We start from the raw sequence: 24496 nt of genomic DNA, 5'->3' as shown, positions 1-24496 counted from the left end.
GTGATGCTTTCATAATTCAACTTACCCCTTCCAGGTTTTGTCCTTTTGAAAGTATCATCTTTCAGCAGGTATAAAATCTCTCCTTGCTCAGACCTTACCAAACTGGCTCTCAGTTGGCACCTTCAGCAGCTACTTCCTGGAAGGTGGAAAAAAGACTGGCAACACCTTTGGGAACTCAGAAAAACTGAGGATATTCTGCCAGAAATTAAAGCTCAGCATGGTGACACTGGCTGAGACCATCTCAGCTGGTCGCAGGAATGTGTCCATACCTTGTAACCAGCAAGGAATCCTCTCTCTGTCCAGGCTAGAATATCTCTGTTCTTGCCCTCTGCAGAACCGCAGACTGAATTCATCCTTTCCCCAGCTACTATGTCACTAAAGAGACCTTGGCTTTGATGTGTGGCCTTGCAATTACTGGTTGTGTGAAGGACCCGTGGATAATTGTGGATGTGTTGAGAGCATCCAGTTGGACCCACTAGGAATGCATCTAGGAACTTCCATCCAGATATGGAAAACAAGGTTGCTCACAGGTAAGTGAAGTTCTCCAAGATGGATAGATAGCCATGTGGACTTGAACTCCTGTGATGCTGCTCTTCACCTTATTGGCCTGGACCTGGGAATTTAAGAACTGTGGTCATAAGGTGATCTATGTGCCAGTGCCCCAATGCAACAGGGAAGATGGGGCCTAAATGTCCTTAAACCAATACCTCAAGGACAAAACAGCAGACAGCCAGTCAAGTATGAATGCACATAGTTATCCAGATACTGGCATCTCCTATAAAACCTCACTACAAAGACATTGTTCTGAAAATAGACTGGAGTTACTGAGTTAGCTTACTTTTTGCTTTTCTTCTCACTTTCAGTTTTATATTTGCGTGTAAGCATATTCTCATTTCCCAATAAACATTGTCTGTTAAACAGACATAACTTGTTATAGTTTAAAACATGAAGGGAACTTGGATCCAATACAGTCTTGTTAGTATGTGTTTTCATTAATTTACCTGATTACATAAGACGAAAACAGGCACGTGTTCACATAAGACAGGGTGGGAGACTTAAGGGAATTCAGGATCTGCCAAGTGTGATGCTGTTACCATTGATATGGATGGTTAAATAAACAAGGAAAAGGATCTGTGTACACAGGAGGGGTAACAAGACTGGGCTTCAGGGATTCAAGTCTTTTTCAATTAAAGAAGCCAAAATAAGCAAGGAAGGAAATTCTAAAACAATGAAAATTATGTGGAAACTCATATTGTTAAAAATACTTGAGACTAAATAGAAACAATATTGCCTCAACATGCAAAAAGTGATACAGACCTTAAAAGCATCTATCGTCTTCTTAGTGTTTTTAAGGGCTAATAAATTCTCACAGAACTTTAACCATCAAAGGTATCTGCTGGGCCTAAAATTTATAACAAGCAAGCTTAGAAATTGTTACAAGATCTTACATTAAAAGCCTACTACAGATAGAAGAATTCTGTATTTATTGTGATAAATAAACGTTTGAAAGACATCTCAATAACTAGTAAGTAGATTTTGAAACTTGAAAACAAGACTGGCTCTAGGCTTGATGTGAATGTGCATCTTCTGCACCACAGACAGCCATGGTAGTTTATAGTACATGGTGTATTTCCTTCCTCAAGCCTTGGTCATCACTTGTCACGAATGCAGAGCAAAATGGAGCAACACAAATGAGCTAAAGGAGGATGTGGGGAAGAGACACGATGAGAAGACAGTGACTGCGGTGCACGCTGTGAAGGGATGTCAGAGAGGAAAGGCCCCTTGAGCTCATGGCACTGGTGTATTCGGGCAAAATGCTCAAGCAGGACAGCAAGGATGAGGCAAGGGAGTGTGGGGAACGTTTGAGACAACAGCGGATGAAAAAGTAAGGAAGCATCAGGAAGCACTGAGGACAGATACTGAGATCAGGACTACACGCTGGCCTCAAGACTTGAGAATGTGACTGCATAACAGTCTGGCAAGGTACAAAGAGATGACAACAGCAAGAAAAAGTGGCAAAAAGTTCAGAGCTGGTTGATAAATAACTAAAACTTTTAGCAACGGGAGCGGGAATGGAAAGAGTGGACAAAGCTGGAACTAGATCTGGACAGAAACAGGGTACAAAAAATGAACTCAGGGATAGGAAATAGTTAAAGGTAACACTCTGGGTTGAAGAACAGAAAGGTCTCTATTGCTGGAGAAGTCATGAAAGGAGGAAAGTTGGTGGAGATAAGGAGTGGGCTTGGCCTGACTGCGGTAGCTGCTTGCACTATCTGAGTTGTAGGACAGGACCTAGCAAAAAAGCTCCTTTGTTTGCCTGTTTCATGCAAGGAATTTTCTGCTCGCACAGCACATGGTTGTTTTTGGAAGAAGCCACTTTAAGGGCATATCAAAACATTACAAATATACTGTTCTGCATCAAACATAGATTACCCACCTCCTTTAAGCCTCAGCTATTCAGGAACAAGATATTACTACATGGAAACACGAGTAAGAGGAAGCAGCAACAGCAAAAGAGATCTTTGCGTCAATGAAGGTAGCAAAGCTGCATTCTCAAGTGTACATACTGCTGCCCTCATTGGATGGTGATTAAAACCTTCTGTGCCCTAACTGATCAAAACCAGTCTAGATGGACAAACAACCTTACCAAGTATCTGGGAGGTCTAACAGAAATGGAGTACACAAGCTGTACAGTCCTTCTGCTCACACGAGGCTGTTAATACAGCTCTCTAAAGCATTCTAGCCCTTTGTCTCTTTTGCTCATGGACCAAAAAAGCTGTACGCTCAAAAGACTGAGGCAATTGAAGGTTACCCATCTTAGCTTGATTTTAGTTAAATCCCAGCTAAATTGATACTGTATATTCCACACAGCTTATGCCCGCCTGTTTTCTCCATTTGCCTTTTCTTAGAGTATCTTGGGTTGGAAAGGACCAATAAGGATCATCAAAGCCAACTCCCTGCTCCTTGCAGAACTAACTAACACTAAACCATATGATGGAGAGTGTTGTCCAGATGCTCCTTGAACTCTGACAGGCTTTTGCACTGCTAGGAGTGAGCAATCCTTGTTCAGAGGATTGCAGTTCTAAAAAAAAGTTCCCAAGATTTTGCCTTCACAGATATTTCCCTGATTCTCAGTATTTCTTCTGCTTTCACTCACAAATAGCCAAAAGAGTCCTCTAGGAGCAGCCTCAAACTGATCACAAGTTTTCCATTTCTGTAGAAGGCTGAAATGCTGCAGCTGAACATCCCCAGGTGAGCAGCAGCTGTGAAATACATGCATCTGTGGATTAGGCATTTTACATTTTATGGGCTCATAGTGAACATACATGCACATTCCAAGATTTGGAAAATTAGGGAAAAAAAATCCCCTTGCAAATGTGCAAGGAAGCATTTTCCATGGGTTTAACAAGAATGGGATAATTTTGGTCAGGGAAATTTAAAGCAGCAAGTGAATGTACGCTTCCGTATCCCATAACCTTCAAAATACCCTACCAAATGGTAAAACAATCAGACTAGAAGCACTACAAACTGCTCTCTTAGGTCCTTCACAGGCATACTTTCCTACTTACTTCTTGCGGAAACCTCCCTCTTCTCTGCAGGGCAAGTCTCTAGAGATGTCTAACTCAGCTGTCCACTGGGGAGTTGTGCTTCTCCAGCTGGAATATCCTTCTCGAACTCGTGTTCTTCCTCAGCAGCGTGTTTCCAAACATGAGCTGTGTCTCAGACTTCCAGAGCATGCCAACCACTGAAAAAGTGAGATGCTCTTTGACTTGCAAGTTTCAGTGATTTGCACATGGAGGTGCCACTGTTCTTGGTGTGGTAGCCCAGCTCCATCCAGAATCAGAAGGCAGCCAGCGTCTGATGTTAAAGAGGAGGGGGAGCCTCTCATGTCTTACCTGATGACGTTTTCTTAAAGCAGAGGCTGTTTAGCTCTCCCATGAACTCATGATCTCAGACCATAAATCAAAAGCATTAAAATGCTATATTATATTAATCTATCTGATTCCATAAGAGCCTGGTGCAATGAGTCTCACCAATAGCTTCCCCTTTCCCTTTCCAAGCACTCTCTCCTTTAGCATCACTTTTGGATCACACCACAGGCTGTCACTCAAAGAGGGAGCCTCCTGTTTTCCCTTGGTGCAATACATGCTTTTCACAGGCTAATGCCAATGCTCTTCCTCAATCTGGTACAAAATACACACATCACGTACTTTGGCACAGCCTCACCATTAGAGCTACATAAAACTCAGTTATAATCTTTGGTAAAACACTTTCAAGTATTTTAACTAGAGCTGATCAGAACAGCATCTGGGAATGACAGAGAGTTGACATTAGATTTCATAGCATTCTATGTTTTGTTTTGGACGTTTTAGGTTCCTAGTTTCTGTGAAATGACCACATTTTCATTGTCCTGTTCATGTTCTCAGTAAAATCCAATTTTGCTCCCCCAACACTAACCTCAACTTCACATCACACTTCATCAACTCACACCTTGGGTCTTTAGGACCTTTCAAGGGTCTTTAGTCTCTCAAGGACTTTCCCAATTTAAGGAGCTCTCTGTTGTCTCCTGTTCTCCTCACACTTTTAAAGATATCCTTGTGACTGGAAAAACACCATTTAGTTTTGCAAAACTTGCCATAGTTTCTCGCAGCCACCTTAAACTCCTGCCAGTACTCTCTAAATCGTAACTTTATTTCACCACTTCCCAGCTGATGCCATTCTGTCTTAGTTCTTATGGCAGCCTCTAGTACTATAATAGCTTTAAAGATAGACCTTCACAGCACAGTCTGTTTCTCCAGTCTGGCAACCGTTCATAATTATGACTTCATCTCTCATTTTTAGTAACTGAACTATTTCACTCTGCACTGTTAGGTCAGGTTAATTCTGTCTGGTACTGGGGATTTGTAAAAACATTCCTAAGTTTTCCACCTTGCCTTCAACATCTCCAGTGCTACCAGGATCTGATATTCCATGACTGATGGGTAGAGAATCAACAGTTAGGATAATTTTTTTTGGTGAAGCTTACCACAAGTGATTTGTTTTTTCCCCCCTCTTTCATCTAAGATGGCAAAAGCACAATTCAAACGCTCTCAGCACAGCTGGGTTCATGTTTAACAAACAAACAAACAAACAAAAAGTATTAATACTTTTACATCCATTTAACATCTAGGTTGTAGTCATTTCACATGAATTCAAGATTTCTGGAACATTTCTTCCATGTTCTGTCTTAAAGCCATTTATCTTTGGCTGAACTTCTAATATGCTCCCAAACATCTGGATGGTCAAAATAATTTCCAAACATGGCATTCCTTGATGTGTCATTATTCTAATCTAAGTGCTAGCCATTTTTACACTGCACTTGCACCTGAAACTCCCCTCATTATAGAAAGAAAAAATAGTAAATTCTATTTTTAATTATTCTTCGGAGATTTTATGTTCTGAACTCAGTTAACTGAAATGAGAAAAGGTCTGTTCAGCGCACAATCAGCTCCCAAGTTTGAGGAACAGCTGAATCATATCTAACAGGAAAAAGTTTCCATGATACAGTGTCTCTGTAAAGGACCTGGGCTTCAGATTTCTTGGTAAGGAGATGCTCTGTCAATGTAGAGCACGCAACTCCCCAGCAGCAATTTCCACAGTAGCGCTCTCTTTTACCTCAAGTAAACATCATCATCACACAGTGCATGCAATTTTAAGCAAAATTTGTTTCCTCAGGTTAAACAGCTCTAATGACTTCAGACTTGGAGCACGCTGCAAGGAGGAGGAGTTGCCAAAGGCACAGCCCCTGGGTTTTCTCAGAAGCCTCTTGGCTACTTACCTGTGTCTTGGGATGGGATCCCCTTCAAAAATCTGTTCTTTAACAGAAAGCATGATCTAGGGAACTAAAGAGGCACATACACCAAGGCACTTCATTATTGAACACTACTTGAAGCGTTATGTCCAGAACCCTTAATAGCATTGTTTAGCACACATAATCAGCAACCTTCAGAGAGCACACGCTTCCCTCATGTCAGGAAACACCAGCATCCCACAGCCCTTCACCATGCAGAGCTGGGAAAAGCCCACATGCTGCAGACCAGGGTTCCTTCAGAGCGGGGTCCCTTGTCCCTGGTGCTCCTCATGCACCAGGGCACGGCCACAGCCCGCAGCTCCCTGGCTCGCTGCAGCACTCCCAGCTGCCACCCTACACACCATGGGTCTCAGTAGCCTTCAAAGCTGTGCAAACTGAAACAGCTGCTATTTCATCACAGTTCCCCTTTTCTTCTTGGAAGGAATCGAGAAGCCTGAAATGGTCTGGCAGCTCTGTCTCCTCCACCTTTCCCCTCACAAAAACCTCCCCTGGCGGCTCTACCTGCCCAGCTCCACTGGCACAAAGGACTTGCCAATTACTTTCTCTAAACGCAATTGACTTCTCTCCTATGTTACGTCTGACGCACAGAAACACCTGTTTATCCCACTGACAACTGCTCTGGGCACCCCAGAAAGGTGAAGAGCAGCAGCACCTCATCTGCGGGCAGGCCTTGTTCTTACCTGATGACGTGCACCGACCCGGGAGCCTCCATGTCTATCAAAGAATAGTTGAAAACAATTAATTTAGCAGGCTGCAAAACGACTGAACCTGTCATGGCAGGACAGGTACCTTTACCAAAACTCTCCTTAATGTTCTTGGGAGGGCCCAAGCACCATGGCATTGTGCGCTTCAACAGCTGTTGTAACATCTGTATTTAAAATTATCCCATAGCTGAAAGGTATTATACAAGTATTAAGTACATTTTTATTCTAACTCACAACAACTAAGTAATAAGTAGTAAATAACTCAGAAAATTACACTAAGGTGTAAGTTACTGGGAAGGTAGTTCTAGCAAAAGCAGATCTACAGTAAACAACAGCTCACAGATGAGTTCCTCAGCAGTTCAGCCTGCGGGGCAACCAAGCACATCCCTCCAAAAAGGAGCTGAAACAAGGGAGAAACACCCAACTTTAGTGATCTGGCCAAGAATCATGCGGAGGGGGAACTTCTGGAAGAGGAATTTCAGTTTACCAAAATGACTTAGTATATTCTAAAACTACTGTTTAGCACATGATTCTTAAATTGTTGAAAAAATGATTTGCAAGTAAAACAGCAGAGAACGCAGAAAGCTCCTTTTGTCATTCTCTTCTTGTTCAAAAACTAATAATTTTTCACTTTTATAGGGCATCCTGAGAATTAAGCATGAAACAGATCGTACAAAATGCAACCTTGGTCAAAACTAACAGCACACTTGGCACTGTCTGATGTGGTCAGAGAAGCATAAAAATCCAATGGTCTGATTCTACAGTGACTTGGAAGTCACTTAATTTGCATGATCAATCCTCCTGAAGTCTCCAGTAAGAAGGTTACAATCAAATGGAAAGATTTCTGATACACCTTTTGTGGCAACATTATAAAAACAAATGCAAGTCTGACACACAGAGATGCAAATCAATACTGAGGCTTACAAGCTATTGCAGACCCATCTCCAGCCAGCACCATGAATCATGTTGTTTTCTTTTTCCCCGAGGAAAAAAAAGTACAACATCCATCTATTTTATTTAAATCTTTATTATAAACAATTCTGTCTTCCAGAATGGGATTACTACATACTAGATAACAAAAACATCCTCATCTGAATCAGTTTTAGCTTTTACTAGATTAAATCAGAACCAGCAAAACAAGTTTGTGTGTGTGTGGTTTTTTTTAAAGGATTTGATCTATTGCAAGAAAAACAGATTTACAAACATGAAATAGAATTAAAGATACGCGTTTGATCATATATACATAAGCAGCTGGTGACACTCTGGACAGAAACATACAAGGAACTTCTTTGCACATAAATAGATTTTTAAAAGTACATTTCTTTCACATGTATACAAAATTATTTTGCTTTCTATACTGAGCGAAGTTCTTGGAGACATAAACAAGGATTTCTAGAAGACAAAATCCCACAGATTGCTTAGGATGTGGGCTGTCATGCACACAAGGATATAATAATACAATTTACACAGCATTCCTATACAACACTTGAGTTTCTTATATACATACAAGACACTTTTGTACATGAGATGCCATCTCTGCAATTAAAATGGCATCTCCCCTGAAAGGCTGCATTAGTTCCAGTGTTTGTATAAAAGATAAAACGAGTTTCAAAATGCAGCACCACTTGGCTTGCAGAGTCAAGGATCCACTGAGCTGCAGCTGTAGTGAAGGCAGTGGGTGATCACACTGGCCTATGTGTTTACACAGTCCCCAGAGGGGAAGGTTGAGATGTGGCCCTTGAAGTCCATGTGTTACCTCTATAAAATGTGGCTGTGGCAACTGATTTTAGAAGATCCGTGGCTAAAAACCACACACTCTTGCTCTTTAGCTTTCCCTTTAAACTACTTAAGGCAAATGTCTGGTTCTGGTTTTGGGGGAAAAGTTTGGCTTTCATGGGACCTTTTCAGTGTGGTTAAGTGACACGTCAATGGTGGGGCTGGGTTCAGCACACATGTGACCTGTGAAACTCTTCTTTAATGCAGGTAGGAGGGGTGCACAGTGCAGTATTGACAGGGGACCCTGCTAAGCCTCTCCTGGAGTGAAGAATACTCAGCACCTGTGAGGATCAGGTGCCAAGACTGCTGTGGGATTAGGTCAGGCTTCCACTTAATTTAGGCACAACAGTGGCAAAAAAAGGGCTGGGGTTTTGCTCCTTGTTTCTGCTAATCATACTTTGTCCAACTACAAAAGAGTACCCAGGGGACACTCAGATCAGCAGGCAGGTGATGCCTTTTAAGACCTGGCACAGTGTCTAGACAAATGCTACCCAGATGTCAGCAATGCCAAACACACATACTACCAGCTGCATCTGTGGGTTACACACACCCATACTCATACCAAACTGTCTGCTGATCCCCCTGGGGATCTGGAGACCCAGGAGTGCTGTTGGAGCTGCTTCCTCTCATGGGCTCCTCCGCAGTCCCAGAGCTGCCTTCTGGCAGCTTACCCTGGCTCTTGGTCAGTAGGGCATCACCCTGGCCTTGCCCCAGGGAAACACTCCCCTCAGTGCTGCTGGCAACAGCTCTGGTGGAGGCCACTGTGGCTGCCTCCCCAGGACGAGGGGCTGGCTTGGGTTTGACTTTAGAGGAAGCGTGGGATGCGGGCGAGTAGTGCTGCCCAGGGCTCACACGCTCCTGCTGCTGCACGTTCAGATTGCTGGTGGATGCAGTGGGGGAGGCAGAGAACTGATGGCAGGAGAGGGGCCTCTCATCTTTTGGTGAAGCCAGGGAAAGGCGCCTTGCGTCGAAATGCCGACAGCGGGAATCAACGCCTTGCAAGGAATCTGCCGCCTTTGCGGACTGTGGCCTCTCTCTTAATGTTCCCTGGGCGCTCATCGGCGAAGAAACCCTAGCAGTGTGACTGATGGCATCCTTGCCCCCACGCAGGTCTGCTGCTGACTTCTGAGGGCTCTCCTGCCTGTAGTTCTCCGGGCCCGTGGCTCTGAGGAGATCTGCAGAGGCCAAGCTGAAGGCCCTGCTCAGCGACGCGCTCCTCCTGCTGGCAGCGCCGGGCTGCTGAGGCTGGGCCAGCTGCCGCACCCCGCTGGCCGGCTGGGGCTGCGGCGTGTGGGAAAGCTTAAGGGACCCCTGGGAGCTTGACAGAGGCTCAGGTTCAACTTGTCGGAGGTTTGGCTTCATGTAATTTCCAGGCTTAGCCATTCTTCCTTCTTCATTGACGATGGTCATCTTTACAGTTGAAGCAAGAAGACTAGCGGGCATCTTAGCAGTTTCCTTTCTGGATGGCTGAACGTTCCCAGTAGTTGAAGGCTCATTTGCTTTCCTAAAATAATCGCTGAGCAAATCATCTCTGTTACTGGAGGTGTCCTGGTGTGAGAAAATATGCACATGCCACATTAATGACAGCACCTTTTGTTCAAAGAATCATGCAGAGCTTCATGTTTTTTCCCACTTAAATTCAACCCAAATACAGCTACAGATTTTAAATTTAAAGTGGGGAACAGACGATAAAAATGTTTACTATGGCTATAAATCGAAATAAAGGAGTAACATGCTCATCACAGTTAGATTATGACAGCCTTCTTTGCCAGATTAATTGTCTTAAATTTAAAAAAAATCATCTCGCTTCTGGGCAGCAGCTCTTTTACTTCCTTTCACATCAGCCACTGTCACTGTAACATCAGCATCATATTAATGACAGCCACTGATATCAGCAGATATCAGCGATGGTCTGTCAGCTTCCAGAGTACAGTTCACCTGGATAACACTGCTGTAAATTCAGGGATGCAACAGGAGAGAATACCCTGGGGAGATGTGCTAGCACTCCAAGAAAGTTTCATTGCTTCTCCATGGATTTCCCTCAGCTCTCCCAGTCAATATACTATATATGTTAAAAGCTGCATATACAATATAATGAAATGTACAAAAAAATGGAGGAATTATTGCTTGCTCACAACAAACTAGCAAATTTCAAGTCAGACAATTAACCTGGCAGTAAAAGAAAATATGCAGTCAATATTTCTTTGGTATGGTCCACACAATCCAAAAATGGTGGTGTTTGATCAGCTGCCATCAGACTATTAGTATAAGGCATGCTCAGAATAGTTACAGGACATGCTGTCTTCACAAAAAACATGCTGAAACAAGCTCATGGAATTTATTTATTTTCTCTAGGGAGTATGTTAAAGCTTAATATACTCATTTCACTAGTGTTTCAAACATTTCTTCCAGTCACAAAACTCATTTGCTGGAAGTGAACACCATCAGTGGTAAGAGGGTAGCAGGAAAACTTCTATGCTCAACTAAATCTTAAAGTGTTAGAGTTATTTTTAACTTCACTTTAAATTGCTGTTGCACACATTACCATTACATTATGGCTAGTCCTCAAAAACATGCACAATTATGAATAAGCACTGGAAATACTTTATGAGCAATTAATGCAAGTGATCTGTCAGCCTTCAAAATAACAGCTAAGAGTTACAGTACGGTTCTATAGGTATTAATATGCTAAGCAAAAGCTGTGGTAAGTTGGGAGCTGTTGCCTTCATAGCAAGAACAATGGATACCCCAGGGATATAGAGTGAGGTGGATCTCCTATTTCCCCTGCCTGTTCTGTGCCTCACGCTGTCGGGACATGAATGACTGAGGACCGATTCGAGTGACTGTGAAGGTTCCTGATGGAGGGAAGGACATAGGGAGTAGCAAGAGGGACACAGTACATCAGCTTCTAACAGAAATTGGTGCAATGAAATCATTTCACTCTCATCTAAACTGCGCCGACGCTGAAAAGGAACAAGGATGACAGAAAGAATGAAAATGGAGACATGGTCAGGTAGTTACAGAGAAAAAAAATAATCCAATTTTAAACATCTCTAAAAGATAAGAACTGTATTGAGGATAATGTGGGAATAGGAGGTATACTTAAATATTGCTCTGAAAAGTCAAGGAGCAGAATTTACTGATGCCATAAAATAGTACAGCTCTGTTCATTTCAATACTGTTACCAAAGCATTCATGAAATAGAAACATCTGTTCCCTTCCACTATCAGTGAATTGCTCTTAAAATATTAACATGCTCGATAATGCACCACCTCACTACTGTCTGAGCAGAAATGCCATCTAGAAAATAAACATTTGTTTTCTGACAAAGCACTTCAGTGTGCAGCAAATTCTTGCAGTCATTGAACCAACAGGACCGTGCCAGTCAGCACCCAAGCACACAGCACGGCGAAAGCATCGAGAATTTCCTTCAGCGAGAAAAATATTTTCTCTCAAATGTACTGATGGTATTTTCAGATCAGCAGATTGTTCTAACAACTGCAGATTTTGCATTTCAATTGAACAGTACTGTTAGGTTTCATTCCTAATAACAGATTTAGCAGCTCAAATGTATAAAGCAAACTTATCAGTTCACAAATAAAAATATCTGGACCTAAGAACCGATTAGTAAGAAACTTTGTCATTAAATAAGAAACTTTGATATTAAAAAGTCCCAGCAGCCCAATACATCATACTTGCAGTGAATTATCTGCCTGACTTGCCATAGCTGATACACCAAAATAAATCAGCAGAGTGCTGTGTGAAAGTTCATCTTGCCTTAGTTGTTGGAACTGTTTCATTCATTTTGCAAGATTCGGTAGTTCTCTGCAAGTCACACACATAAGAAAAAGGATCTTTTTGTCTTTCCTTGTTTTCCTGTGCCCTCATCCCCCTTAATCAGCTTTGAATAGGTTTTTGACATCTGAGCTGGGCTATCTCGCTCTCTTTACTTACATTTGGTGGGGACAGTCGGTTGCTCTCTTCCAAGAACTCCTCCAAAGTTACCATCTCACTGCCAGGTGAGGCAGAGCGTTGCCTGCCTGTGTAGGACTGGGATGGAACACTCTTCAGAGGCGCGTCGTAAGAGATCAAACCATTCCTGTGGGAGGACTCGTGCCTGCTGCTAGGGCTTAAGACGGCAGAAGCAGAGTGAATGGGGTAGGTGTCTCGGAGCAAGGCTGGTGCCTCTCTGCTTGGCATCGTATCTTCACTGCTGAGGCTCTCAGTTCTACCATGGATATGATCTAAGGAACCTGAGGAGAAGCATAAATATCATTAAAGAAACACTTCTTCCCTCATTGCAATAGATTTCTCACTGAGGTAGAAACTTTATTATCCAGGGCCACTCCCACACAGACTAGGTGGCATTTTTGACCTTACTTTCTTCTCCTGCAGAACTCAAGGCAGTCACAATTTGGAAAATCAATACTACTAAATGTCTTACAGTACACACTTTGGGTCATTGTGTTAAACAAGCACAACTACGTGTCCAAAGAATGGGTATAACAGATAGTAAGGGGGCCTCTTTACCACTAGGAGATTTGCCAGTCATGGCTGTGTGTGATCTGAGAGCCAGAACCTGCGAGTGGGAAAGCAGAGTGTGAATTTTTCCACAGTACCAGGTCTCCTGCTGTCTTTTAAGGACACACAGCTTCAGAAAAAGCAAATCTCCAGAGCACACTGATTCCATACACAAGCTGTGTACACACTATGAACAGCAGAGACCTGTTGTAAAAGGAGTCTAAGAGTGGCCTGATACTTCCCACAGTCTGATGCCAGTCAGACTGAAGCAAAACCAGACTGCCTGCCTTAACAGCCACCCCTTGCCAGAAAATGTGGAAAAATACTTCTTGCCAGCAGTTTTGATTCCCAAGACAGCAATGTCCAGATTGCATAATCATTACTATTTCAAAACAACAGTCTTAAATTTAATTGAAAGGAAAAGAGCATTTTAGACACAGTTTCATGGAATTTCACTTCCTTTTTCTCAGAACTCAGCCATAAAAGCTTTACCTTTCAAATTGAGAGGTGAACTACTGCTGGAAGCGTTTCTACTGCTCTCTAGACTGTTTGGCCTGGACACTGAAAAACACAAAACAAGCATTTAACAAACAGATCTTAAGTTCCTCTGATTCTCTAAAAGACTTGGCTACAGCCTACCTTCTGAAAATAGGTCCTGTGCAACTAAGTCACTTTGAAAACATTAACAACATAATATACACAGGATGCCAAAGTCTGCACAGAGCAGAAACCATTTACATTTTTCCAGTCAAGTTGTTCAGGATCAATCTTGTTTTTCTCACTTATTTTTTGGACACAGAAATATGTTCTGAGTTTTGCTTTTACAGTAACTATAAACAAAGTAAATACTGAAGAAGTTCAACAATAAGTTGCTGTCTCTTTCTTAGTTAGTTTCTTTGGAAGAAGCTGGTAACTAGTCTGCAAATTAAGTCTTCCACAAAGCCCTACGCAAGCAGTGCTGCTGCTGCTGCACCAGTGTTGTCACCGTGAACCCACATCCCCCACTCCACATTTTTTTTTTATTGCTGATCCACTCCCTTAAGGAAAGAATTGAACATTGCCTAGAAAAATTAACAATACATCTATAGGACTTCCATTAAAGGGTCTGTTGCTGGGGCAAGGCAACTCATCACAATGTCAACACTGTTTTTGAAAATTCATTTTAGGAAAACGTCCATTAAAAGCTTCTCAATAGAAAAATAGAAGTACTTAGACCCACATTCCCAAAATGGTGTTGAGTTACTACATCTCATTTTATCGTTTAATTTAAGTAAAATGCACCACAACAGTTCACGTAGATGCAATGCAATCAGTCTTAATGTGGAGGTTTAGGAGCATTCATATATGCTACAAGCTTACCATGCTGTCTGGTGCTCACAAACTCCACCTCAGGTGACTGTTCACATAGATTATCTTCTGAATTATAGCCTGAAAAGAACAGAAAACTTAAAAGACAATCATAAACTCAGGAAGGTTAATCCTTCAGGTCAGTCTACAACACATTCTAGCAGTGCAGAAGACTGAGGTGATCAAAAGGGTTTTATAGAGCCAACACTGGAAGAGCAGCCGTCTTGTAACTGCTGCTGTGAACCACTGGGCAGGGAACCACAGGAGAACAGACATCCAAATGTGGTCTGTCAAGCCGATGACGTTACAAGAATAAGGAAACCCTGCATCTGATCAATGAAACCATTAAGCAGATAAAATAGGAGTGAAAAAAACAGCGCTCTGTTGTTGCACTTGGATGCCACTAGAAGCCATGTTTCACCCAAGCAGGAACTGTGGAGTCGCCTGACTAGTACTGACAGCTGGCATTTCAAATGCACCGCGCACCTTTCGGTCTGCTCTGGAGCCTGGAGATGGGGGTGGAAGTGTGCAGGTGAAGAGCTGAGCTGGAGCAAGTCCTGGCACCCAGCTCCACACAGCAGTGTTTTGTTGCAGAGTCTGCTGCGATTTCAACATTATCATTGCTGCCTCCGTGGTGGGAATTCCTCTTGTGCTTTAGGTCCATTAGCACTGAGGGGGAGAGAAGTAAATAAATACAAGTCAAGGAAAAATAGCATTAGGAGATTTGTATTTATTTGCCCATACAAACATGACAAGCAGGCACAAAGAAACCGCACAACAGAGGCGCTAGTCTTGCAAGCTTTTCCATAAACAGTTCAGTATTGGATAGGAAATTTCTGCCACCAGTTTTTCAATCGTGTGCTCTCTGTAAAGTGTGGGAGTGACAAGGGCTGCTTAGTGCCAGTGGGAGGGTTGATATTATACATGCAACAATTACCATGAAGGGAGGAAGAAAAGGAGCAAAGAGATGAATGCAGAAAAGGTGAGGTGTGAAATTCCCATAACATTATTCCTTGCAGGTACATTTTTATGAGCACTTACTTCAGTAATAAAATAGCATATGGAAAGTGCGACACAACTCGCACTCTTATTTGAACAGAAATAAATGTTGATTTGGAAATGATCTAGCGTGATCTGCATACTAAGCTAATTGCTTTGAAGTTCAGATCTTTGCTGTGGTAAGAGCTCAGTCCCTACAAGGTTAAAACTCTGCTGTTCTTACGATGCTCTGGTGTAATGATTTCTAAATGCAATTCCTGGAATCTTAGCACGAGAAAAACAAAAACTACCTGCTAAAATATTATTTAGATTCCGAAGGCTGACGACATCTTTCCTAGTGATGAGGTAGGTTAATTCATTTCTTGTAATGTGAATGTAACACTTTAAGGCACACATAAAATAGAAGAAAATTTAAAGTATTTACTATAGGAAACACCTTTAATGAGATGCAAGATTCTAGTTTTCTATTTCTATGGATTACTTGCTTAACTAACTAGTAACTAAATGAAAACACAGCAGAGTGCAGTGGTCAAAATAAACAACTGGCAGACACAATGGACAGACAGTTAGTTCAAAGCGCACAGCAGCAGCAAAGCTGTATTAGAGAAATTGGCCAAGCTACTGTTGTCTGAGACGACTCCTGGAAGCTGAATTCAGGAACAACGTTTTCTCCCACAGTCTGCGTGGGCTCTGCAGCTCAGGGCTGGCACTTTCTCTCAGAACTGAAGTTTATAGCATGCCTGCAGAGGCAACTACTGGTTAAAGCTTGCCATGCAAATCTATATTTCTAATTGACTTGTAGATGCACTTCACAGCTTCCACAAATGCCAGGATTATTAGCTGCCCCAGAGACATAGTTTCTCTACGGATCCCAAAATGGGCAGCTGCTGTGCCTGTGTCCTTGGCTGTGCCACCGCGGGACCCCTGCTCAGAGCGAGAAGGGGGATGAGAGCTTTGGGCCCCTCTGCTGAGCTCCCGTAGCATATTGCCCGTGCTGCACATATTTCCCTAATACACAGAGGGAAGTGGAACCGCACGTTCATTTCAGAAGTGGCTATCAGGCAATAAGAATTCTGGGCAATGGATCCACGATGAAGGTTATTCCCAATCTTAAGAAAACACATCTACTCTCTTCTTCCAAAAAAATAGAAATTAAAAAAAAAAAAAAAAAAATCTGTCAAAACAGAAGCTACAGAAACCGAAACTAGCTCAATTCAAGATGAATTTTCATAGCTGGAAGTGTGAAACCTTGCTAAACAGCAGGCTTGAATGCAAACGTCAAACCACTTCGCAGAGAATAATTTTCCCGGTAGCTTCCACTCTATATTCAAATCTAGACTACTTAAAAGCAGACAAAGATGTTAAAAACCTGCCATTTTTAGCACTTAGTGGCACAGAATATTGCAAAAATCTCCAGGATTTGAGACTGCTTATATATTAGTATTTGAGCAGAGCTACAACATTGTAGAAAGCATAGCAACAGCAAATCAATTCAACACTTTAACTGGACACGATGCAAGTAGGTGATTGCAAGAAAATATCAAAGCGTATAGCAACTTCACTTACTTACAACATGCACCACAGCCAATATACATACGCAAACTGTATGCCATGAAGTCCCCTAAAATGTGCTGCATTGAAGAAATGATCCACAGTGTGCAATAGTGATTCATCTTCTACAGGAAAACTTAAGTCCATGTTCACTAATCTGTGCTTTTATTTAGAATATTGTAAAGACATGCTGAGTGTTTTTATTAAGGTCTGTGTTCTTTTAAGGCACGTAGGATTTTTTTGTTTGTTTAAAATATTTTCAGAAACAAATCAAGGTAAATGCTAAAGAGAAGGTGTTAGAAATATCCCAATTCCGGGAAAGAAAGAGGTTCATTAGGAGAGGATGGGATGTCGGAAGAAGACCAGAACCGCAGCCGACTAGAGATAGACTGATGATTCGATGGAGACTTAGGAGACTTTTCTTTATCCTTGATTTTGCTTCTCAAAAAGGCAATCTTTTTGCGCTGCGCAGCTAAATTGTTATCACCCGGGTAAACCAAAAAGAAGAAGAAGAAAAAAAAAAAGTAAAAAAACCCTCGTAAATAAAACTTAAAAGTGTCTTAAAACAGATTCAACTCTACACAACCAGTTAAAACAAAACAGGCTAAACAAACACTAACACATATTTGGAGGATTGATTAACAGGCAGTCAATCATAGTTAATCTGATTCAGATTAACACATAGATTCATGCATATACATAAAATATAAACAAGTCCATTAGGAAATCACTGTTAGGTCTCCCAAAATGTTTTCACTTAATTAAGGAAATTTAAAAAAAAAAAAAAAAAATCAAATAAAAGTGCATGTTACTTGGCAATAATATAGTGACGTTTCCTAGATGCCTTCTAGGCTTTAATACTGATGCTCATCATCTCAACATAAGTATTTTTCATACAACATCACAAAGAATGAAGCCCCAGAGACTTTCTTTTATCACTGGCACTCCATGAGGGCCTTGTTCTGTGGACACCCAAGCCCAAATTCCCAGGTTGAGCTCTAGATGCAGGTTAAACACTTAACATCTCCTGGACTCACATGCTGACACATGCACTTTTATTTTAAGAGAATCAACGACCTCAGAGAATTAGAATGGAAAAAGGGAAACGTAAAACCCAACCAAGACAAGAACTTCAGCCAGACAGACACTTGCCATCGTTTATAACAACAATTCTACTGTCCTCAGCTGCTCCCTAGTACGAAGACAGGAATTATTATTTAAAGATTAATTTCAAAACTGCTTCTTGAAAAGTATTCCTGGAGGACAATGATTTATATGTAGAAGCTGACAGAAGTGATCTCAATAGAATAAGTAAAGCTTGGGATATATGTTACCTTTATTAAAGATCACAGAATATTTATTTTGAGGAGCTTTCTTTTAAATTCCCCTTAATTAGGAACACTTGATCTACTGCATGATCAACTAAATAGAAAAATAAATAATTCTATCTTGCTTACATTCCCCTAGAGTGTTCATAAAAAATCATTTGGACATTTTACATTAAGAAATTCTTAGTTTGATTCAAAGTCAAAACGTGGTGTTGTCCGCCAAATCATTAGACTACAATAAATTAGCATTTTTCAAATGATTTCTTTTGCATGTGCGCCATCTCCTGGCAGTGGCTGTAAGACCAGCTGTCACCGAGTTGAAGAATAGTTGTTAATGAACCATAATGTTATATGGTCCAGCTTTAAACTGCTTTGTTGCAAAACTCCAATAAATGAAGCATTTCCACCAGTTTATTCAGTAACATGCAATACATTCAGGCAAACTAAAAAACTGTATACAAAAGATGAAGGGAGAAGAAGCAGACAAAAATGAAAAAAAACCAAACCAAACCAAAAACCCAACAAACTAAACCTGAAACAACCACCCCCACACACCTATTAGTTTACTGAGCTTCTTAGTTTGGGTTTTGGTTTTTTCCTTAGTAGAAATTTTACTTTACCAAAAAATTGATATAAAACATAATGTGATGGAGTATTAACATATTCTATAGATTAAATACTTGAAAAATATTTTCAAAAAATACTGTTCAGCTCCTGAATTTAGGCTGGGCATTCCTTACCTTTGTTTGAAGAACCTCCCAGGTTCTCTCTCTCTTCCATAGAGTTTGACCCTTGAGAGGTACTGTCCTGAGTCTCTTGTTGAAGTTTCAGTTTTTGGGATGCAGATGGAGAATTTACAGTCTCTGGGGATTCAGAATGCCATGGAGGGCTTTCTGCTGCTGGTTTCAACCGCTCCCTTGTAGTTTCCTTCTTTGGCTTGATTAGTTTAACTAAGGCTCTGGCTCCAATCCAGTGGTTTTTCCTGATAAAGTAGGTTTTGTGAATGGGATTAATAAACACTACAAGAAATACTCCCCAAAGAAGGTTACAGCTGTGTTAAAGCCATCACATCATCTTACCTTGTTATTCATTTACTGTCATGAATTGGTTGGAAAGAGGCAGCTTGAATTTCACAGAGCTTGAGATCCATTTGTCTCTCAAATTAAAAATTATTTTACAGAAATATTTCTCCAGCATGTGAAATGTGAGAAAGACTACCGTTCCCTCTGCTAGAAACCTAACCACACAGATGGACCCATGTAAGACATTTTAACAGTGTGAAAAGCTATACTACAGGAACAGACTGAGAAGGAAAGAAATGAAAACTGCCTTAAAGATGAAGCTCTTTCTTTGCTAAGTCTATCAGTCAGAACTATTTGTGGTGGAATTAGCTTGACTCTTTTTTGATGTTCTTAATGTAATTTTTTCAAGTCCTTTCTCCCTGATGGACTGCTTTTCCCTTTGAAAGAACAGCTCCAGAAGCACCTAGTACTGCTTAGTCACCATAATGGGAGTCCCTCCCCCATACTAGGGACCAGATGATATTCATCAGGGCAAAGTGGCTGTTTTTCAAATAATACTGTTTCAAATTTCAATATTAAAACAGAGGGCCCCACATGAGGTACTGTGTGCTGTATATTAACACAACCTCACTGCTTGCAGAGTGAGAGTGAAAAGTGGAGAAGATGCTGTCCTTATTTCAGGTGAAATTTATGTTATTTCCAGTTACAGAGAGCCCTTTCTCACTCTCACAAATCTATACAACAATAGCAGAACTAAACCCATATGGGACTTACTTTTTTGGAGTAGGATCATAAAACTTGTACTGATCCATTATCTTCTCTTCAAGTTTCTCCTTATGTCTCCTTAAGGCATTCAATTTGTCACTGTAAGAAGGGAAAAGCACATTCTGAACCATCTGTGTGAAATTAAAAAATTGAAGACTAAAAGCCATCAAGAGAGGAAGGAGAATGAAACATCTTCCTATCGCATAACCTTCAGAATCCTACTGAGCTCATTCACTGTCTGTTTAGGGAGGCAAATGCAAAAGCCTACCAGACTTGCTGATGGGTGATTTTTGTGCAGTAAGCATGAAATGTGAAAGAACAACAGTAGATTGGTGCTAGATTACTCACTAATAACTTGGGCAGAGTTTTTTTGGTGGGTGTTAAGATTAAACTTATTTTGTTATCTGAAAATTTGTTCGCTGATTCTTCAGTCTTATTCACAGATCACTGACAATTAGTTAAGGGTTAAGACCCTTGCATAGTTTGAACTTCTTGTCTACATGATAACTGGGTATTTTTTTTTCCGTTCTGGTTACTCTGTTGTAACTAAAGAAATAAATAATGTTTGATATTTTAAAGACTGCTTTGGACTCGTGTGAGCAGTGCCAAAGCGCTTTCGGCAGTGCCATGTAATCTTACTGTTTCTTTACTCATTCTTTTATCAACCTGCACAGTGGACATTAGCAAATCTTTTTTAATTCAAGTAGTAGGTCTAACGTAATTCCATCACAGAACTGCCAGACACTTGGACTAATATGCTTAGAGGACATTCTAGCTATAATTCAGCCAATTTCAGCAAACAATTTCTAACACTTCAACCATATAATCCAGTACTGAAATAAAATATTGTCAGTAACTTCCACATCATCCTGAGGTACTTAGACTAAAATTCTTGGAATTAAGAACACTTTTCTTCCCTATTTCATACCAATAAATTTACTGCAGTAAGAATTGGGTATTTTGTAAATGTACCGTAAGTTTAAACAAGGTACATTACTTAAGCATGTCACCCTGTGCATGGGGGACACAACGATGTATGCTGACACTTGCATCCTCAGAAACAACATGAAAGCAGTATTTCTTCTAACGCAAATGAGAAAAACTAGAGGACTATGAGTATTTGCTATTCTTCAGGAATCTAAATATAAAATTGCTCTCACAAGACTTTTTGTTGCAACTCAGCTGTTTTCCATGCTCTTTAGAAACCTTTGAGAAGTACCACTGGATTTAGTATTCCATATTTTATAACCAAGTTTTCCACATGTGTTCATCAACATGATCTGAAAACAGCTGTGCTTGTCCAGATGTCTCCTGAACATGCCTTTGTGGTAAGACAACGTGAAGAAATTTTGTAGCTTCTCCCCATTACATGTATCTCCTCCTAAACACCCCCTTTCCTTGCAAGATACCAAGTAGACCTATCATTCCTCTGTCTGTTCTCCTACTACTGATGATTTGTGTTCTCTGTTTGTCTAGATGAGGTTTTTTTAGGTTTCACAATTCAAATCTCTAGTTTTCTTACATGTACTGTTTCTGTTCTTCATGATACTGCTCCTTGTTCTCCATATTCTGCTCCAGTAACATCTGATTCTGCTGGCTCAGGATCTGAATCTGACTCAGGAGATGATGATTTTCTTCTTCCAGATTTCCCTTTAGACGTGACAGCAGCTATTAAACAAGAAAGATTAATCTCTCCTCTGCACCCGGTTCCCTGGAAGCACATCATAACCAAGCTAATACAACAGCATAGCAACCTAGGATATGAATTGATAAAACTTCAAAGTATATGGCGGTATTATTATGACCACATAGCTTGACCTTTTATATATAGCGTGCCAAAATCTCCACACAATGAACGCTGGCACATCAAAAGGAACACAGCAGCGTACCTCCCTACAGCTACTCACCTCACAGTGGTTATCCAGTTTGGTCAGAGAAATATCCATGGACTGGTGCTGTTCTTTCAGTTCATCGTAGCGAGCCTGCCAGCGATTCAGCTCCAGCTGAGAGTTGTTCAAGGAAGTTTTCAGTTCTTTAGTGTGTGAATGCAGCCCTTCATACTCTGCCTTCAGCTGGCTGTGCAAGAAATTCACCCTAAACATGAAGAAGCCAGCAGGCTTATGAAGGACACTTCATAGAAAGCACCTCACATTCAAAAACCACAACATCAGCATGCAGCTGTCACTAAATCAAACATTAAGTTCCAAAGACTAACTCCTAAAGACATTTTTATTCTATGCACATAATGAAAGTAGTAATAGCATTATAAATTGCTTCAAATCTACAGAAAAACTGAAAGGAAAATAGATGGAACATAAAACTGCTATTTCCTCAATGTGTAAGAAACACACCACACATTTCTGAGGCACAATATATTTAAGAGCATTTGGATATAAAGACAGCTCTATTTGGCACAAATAAAGAACAATCAAAGAATTTTCTTCCTGATGTATGAAATAGGAGCATCAAAGTGTCCTGAACTGTGAGACGTTGAAATGTTGCAAGATGATACTATGGCATTCTTTTATAGCTTTGGTAAATCTACAAACATCTACAAATCATGAAGGCATAAAATTAAATAAATAGGTAAATAAAAAGATAAAGTTCTGCATCTGCTGACAGACGAAACCTTGCTCTCTACCAGCTTTGCTATGAACATTTTGCAACATCTTCCTTCGTCCCCAGAGAAGCTGAGTAGAAAACATAAAGCTTGAGGAAACCTGCTTTGCAGAGCTCAGCAGTGTTCTCAAGTACATGACAACTGGGACAGCATATGAAACTTTCATGACTGAACTTATATGTGATTTTTCAATATGATTCAATCTGATATTGCTTTAACTTGATATGACCTTGACTCCTTACTTGTACCAAACTATTTCTGAAAATGCCTTTTTAAGTATAAACAGTAGCACTGAACTGGTTTTAATAGAGAGAGCCCCAATAGGGATATAGGTTGTGGGAGATGGTACAATTTAGTGCTGCAGTATGTAAAGTTCAGATGCTAGCTCACACAAGAAGCTTTGACATGAGCTAACAGTTACCCAGCGATCATATGAATCAATAGGTCCACTCTTAATAACAAGAATCAAGTCTCTCTTGGGTATTAACAAATGGCAGCTTCCTCTGAGCAGCAGAAAAGAAACAGCAATGGTAACTCCTAGAACTAAAACATTGTGTAAAAAAACGGTAACGTGGTTCTCCTTGAGGGAAAAAAAAAAATGGGTAGGAACCATTTCATGGAACTCTAAATATTATTGGGGGTTTGAGGTATTTGTAGTTCTAATTAAAGATGAACACTTGGAAACAATTCAGTACAGAAACACTTGCAAACTGAACCACACATGGAAGCTTGTTTTGAATGAGCTAAAGTCCCAGGATCAGACCATGTTTGAAGCATCGAATAACAGTATTTGCTGACAGTGTCCATGAAGCTGATAATCTTAAATTAAACACAATCATCAAATTAACAAGATACAAATTGAGAAAAATTAACAGACATTAATTAAGGTATTCTGGAGCTATAGTTAACACAACACAGCAAAACAACTGTGTATGTTGCTGCATTGACTTTTTAATTATATACACAATAATTTATCAAGGTAACCATACCTGTCCAGTTCTTCCCTCAGCTTCTGATTTTCCCCCATAGTTACTGCATTTGATCTCCTCTCTTGTTGCAGAGCCGCTCTCTCAGTTTTTAAAACTATTTCCAACTCTTCCAATTCTGCTTTGTGTTTCATTAAACTGTTGTATCTGCAAAAACAAGAGCATCATATTCTCACAGCCTTCATTTAAACATTTTTCTTCCCCTAGTTTAAGATGTTCAAAAGGTAACATCACAATGACCAGGAAGGCGTGTTGGATTTTCTGTTTGTTTGTTGGTTGTTTTTTGTTGTTGTTGTTGTTGTAGTTGTTCTGGTGGGGGTTTTTTTGTTTGGTTTGTTTTTTTGGGGGGTGGGGGTAATTTTTTTTGTTTGTTTTGTGGGTTTTTTTCCCTGGTCTGCTTGCTTTCATACACATTTGTGTGGTTGAACAGCTAGTAAGGCTGAAGAATTCTGCACTATACACAGAAATTCAGCTTAGTCTATAAGTCTAACAGGGAGGCTTTTAGGAAAACAACCAACTGCATTCTTTAAGCAAACTGGAAAGCAATTGCCAGAACCTTATTTCAATTCCAAATTCTGATCATGTGAGTCTCCACGGTGAGTTGGAAACTGCACCATTAAACTGGAATCCCATTCACAAATAATTGCCAGTGGCAAGTTTGAAAAACCTGACTAAAGAGCAGAAAGCAGTATTCAAAAACCAACAAGAAATTGGTGGAACGAGCAACTGTTTATTAGGTAATAATATAATGCATATTAGACAATATGCATAGGTAACAGCATCTCGCATAGGTAATAATCTCCTGCATAATCCAGGCAGATGACGAGGCCAGTATCAGATGATGGCAAAGCACCTAGGGCCGATTCACCTGCTTGGGTAGTTCAACTTGTGAGGAACCCAAGAACCACAGCAATGTTCACATTCAGGTTCCCTCTGTTCCCTGGTGCACACTGTTTGTACACACATCATTCAGGGCGAGGAGACGGGCAGAGACAGAGGGCAGACGCCATCAACTCCATCTTTAAT

General features: G+C 40.7%; 1 protein-coding gene across 1 annotated transcript in view; it reads right to left on the bottom strand.

Moving 5' to 3' along the window:
* Window positions 1-8871: 8871 nt before the first annotated feature.
* CCDC88C (coiled-coil domain containing 88C) overlaps window positions 8872-24496 on the bottom strand; it is a gene marked incomplete at both ends in the record, with an annotated part of 98073 nt that continues 82448 nt past the window's right edge. Inside the window, 11 exons of the mRNA XM_080345194.1 lie at window positions 8872-9879; window positions 11079-11294; window positions 12286-12584; window positions 13345-13413; window positions 14212-14280; window positions 14686-14868; window positions 18818-19059; window positions 19874-19963; window positions 21387-21532; window positions 21772-21958; window positions 23474-23617. Of these exons, the coding sequence (XP_080201320.1) occupies window positions 8872-9879; window positions 11079-11294; window positions 12286-12584; window positions 13345-13413; window positions 14212-14280; window positions 14686-14868; window positions 18818-19059; window positions 19874-19963; window positions 21387-21532; window positions 21772-21958; window positions 23474-23617 (2653 nt within the window). The remainder of the gene's footprint in view (window positions 9880-11078; window positions 11295-12285; window positions 12585-13344; window positions 13414-14211; window positions 14281-14685; window positions 14869-18817; window positions 19060-19873; window positions 19964-21386; window positions 21533-21771; window positions 21959-23473; window positions 23618-24496) is intronic.

This window comes from Nesoenas mayeri (assembly GCF_963082525.1).
Source record: "Nesoenas mayeri genome assembly, chromosome: 5".
Taxonomy (NCBI): Eukaryota; Metazoa; Chordata; class Aves; order Columbiformes; family Columbidae; genus Nesoenas; species Nesoenas mayeri.
Note: the sequence above shows the minus strand (reverse complement) of the source record. Positions and strands in the feature narration are given on the sequence as shown.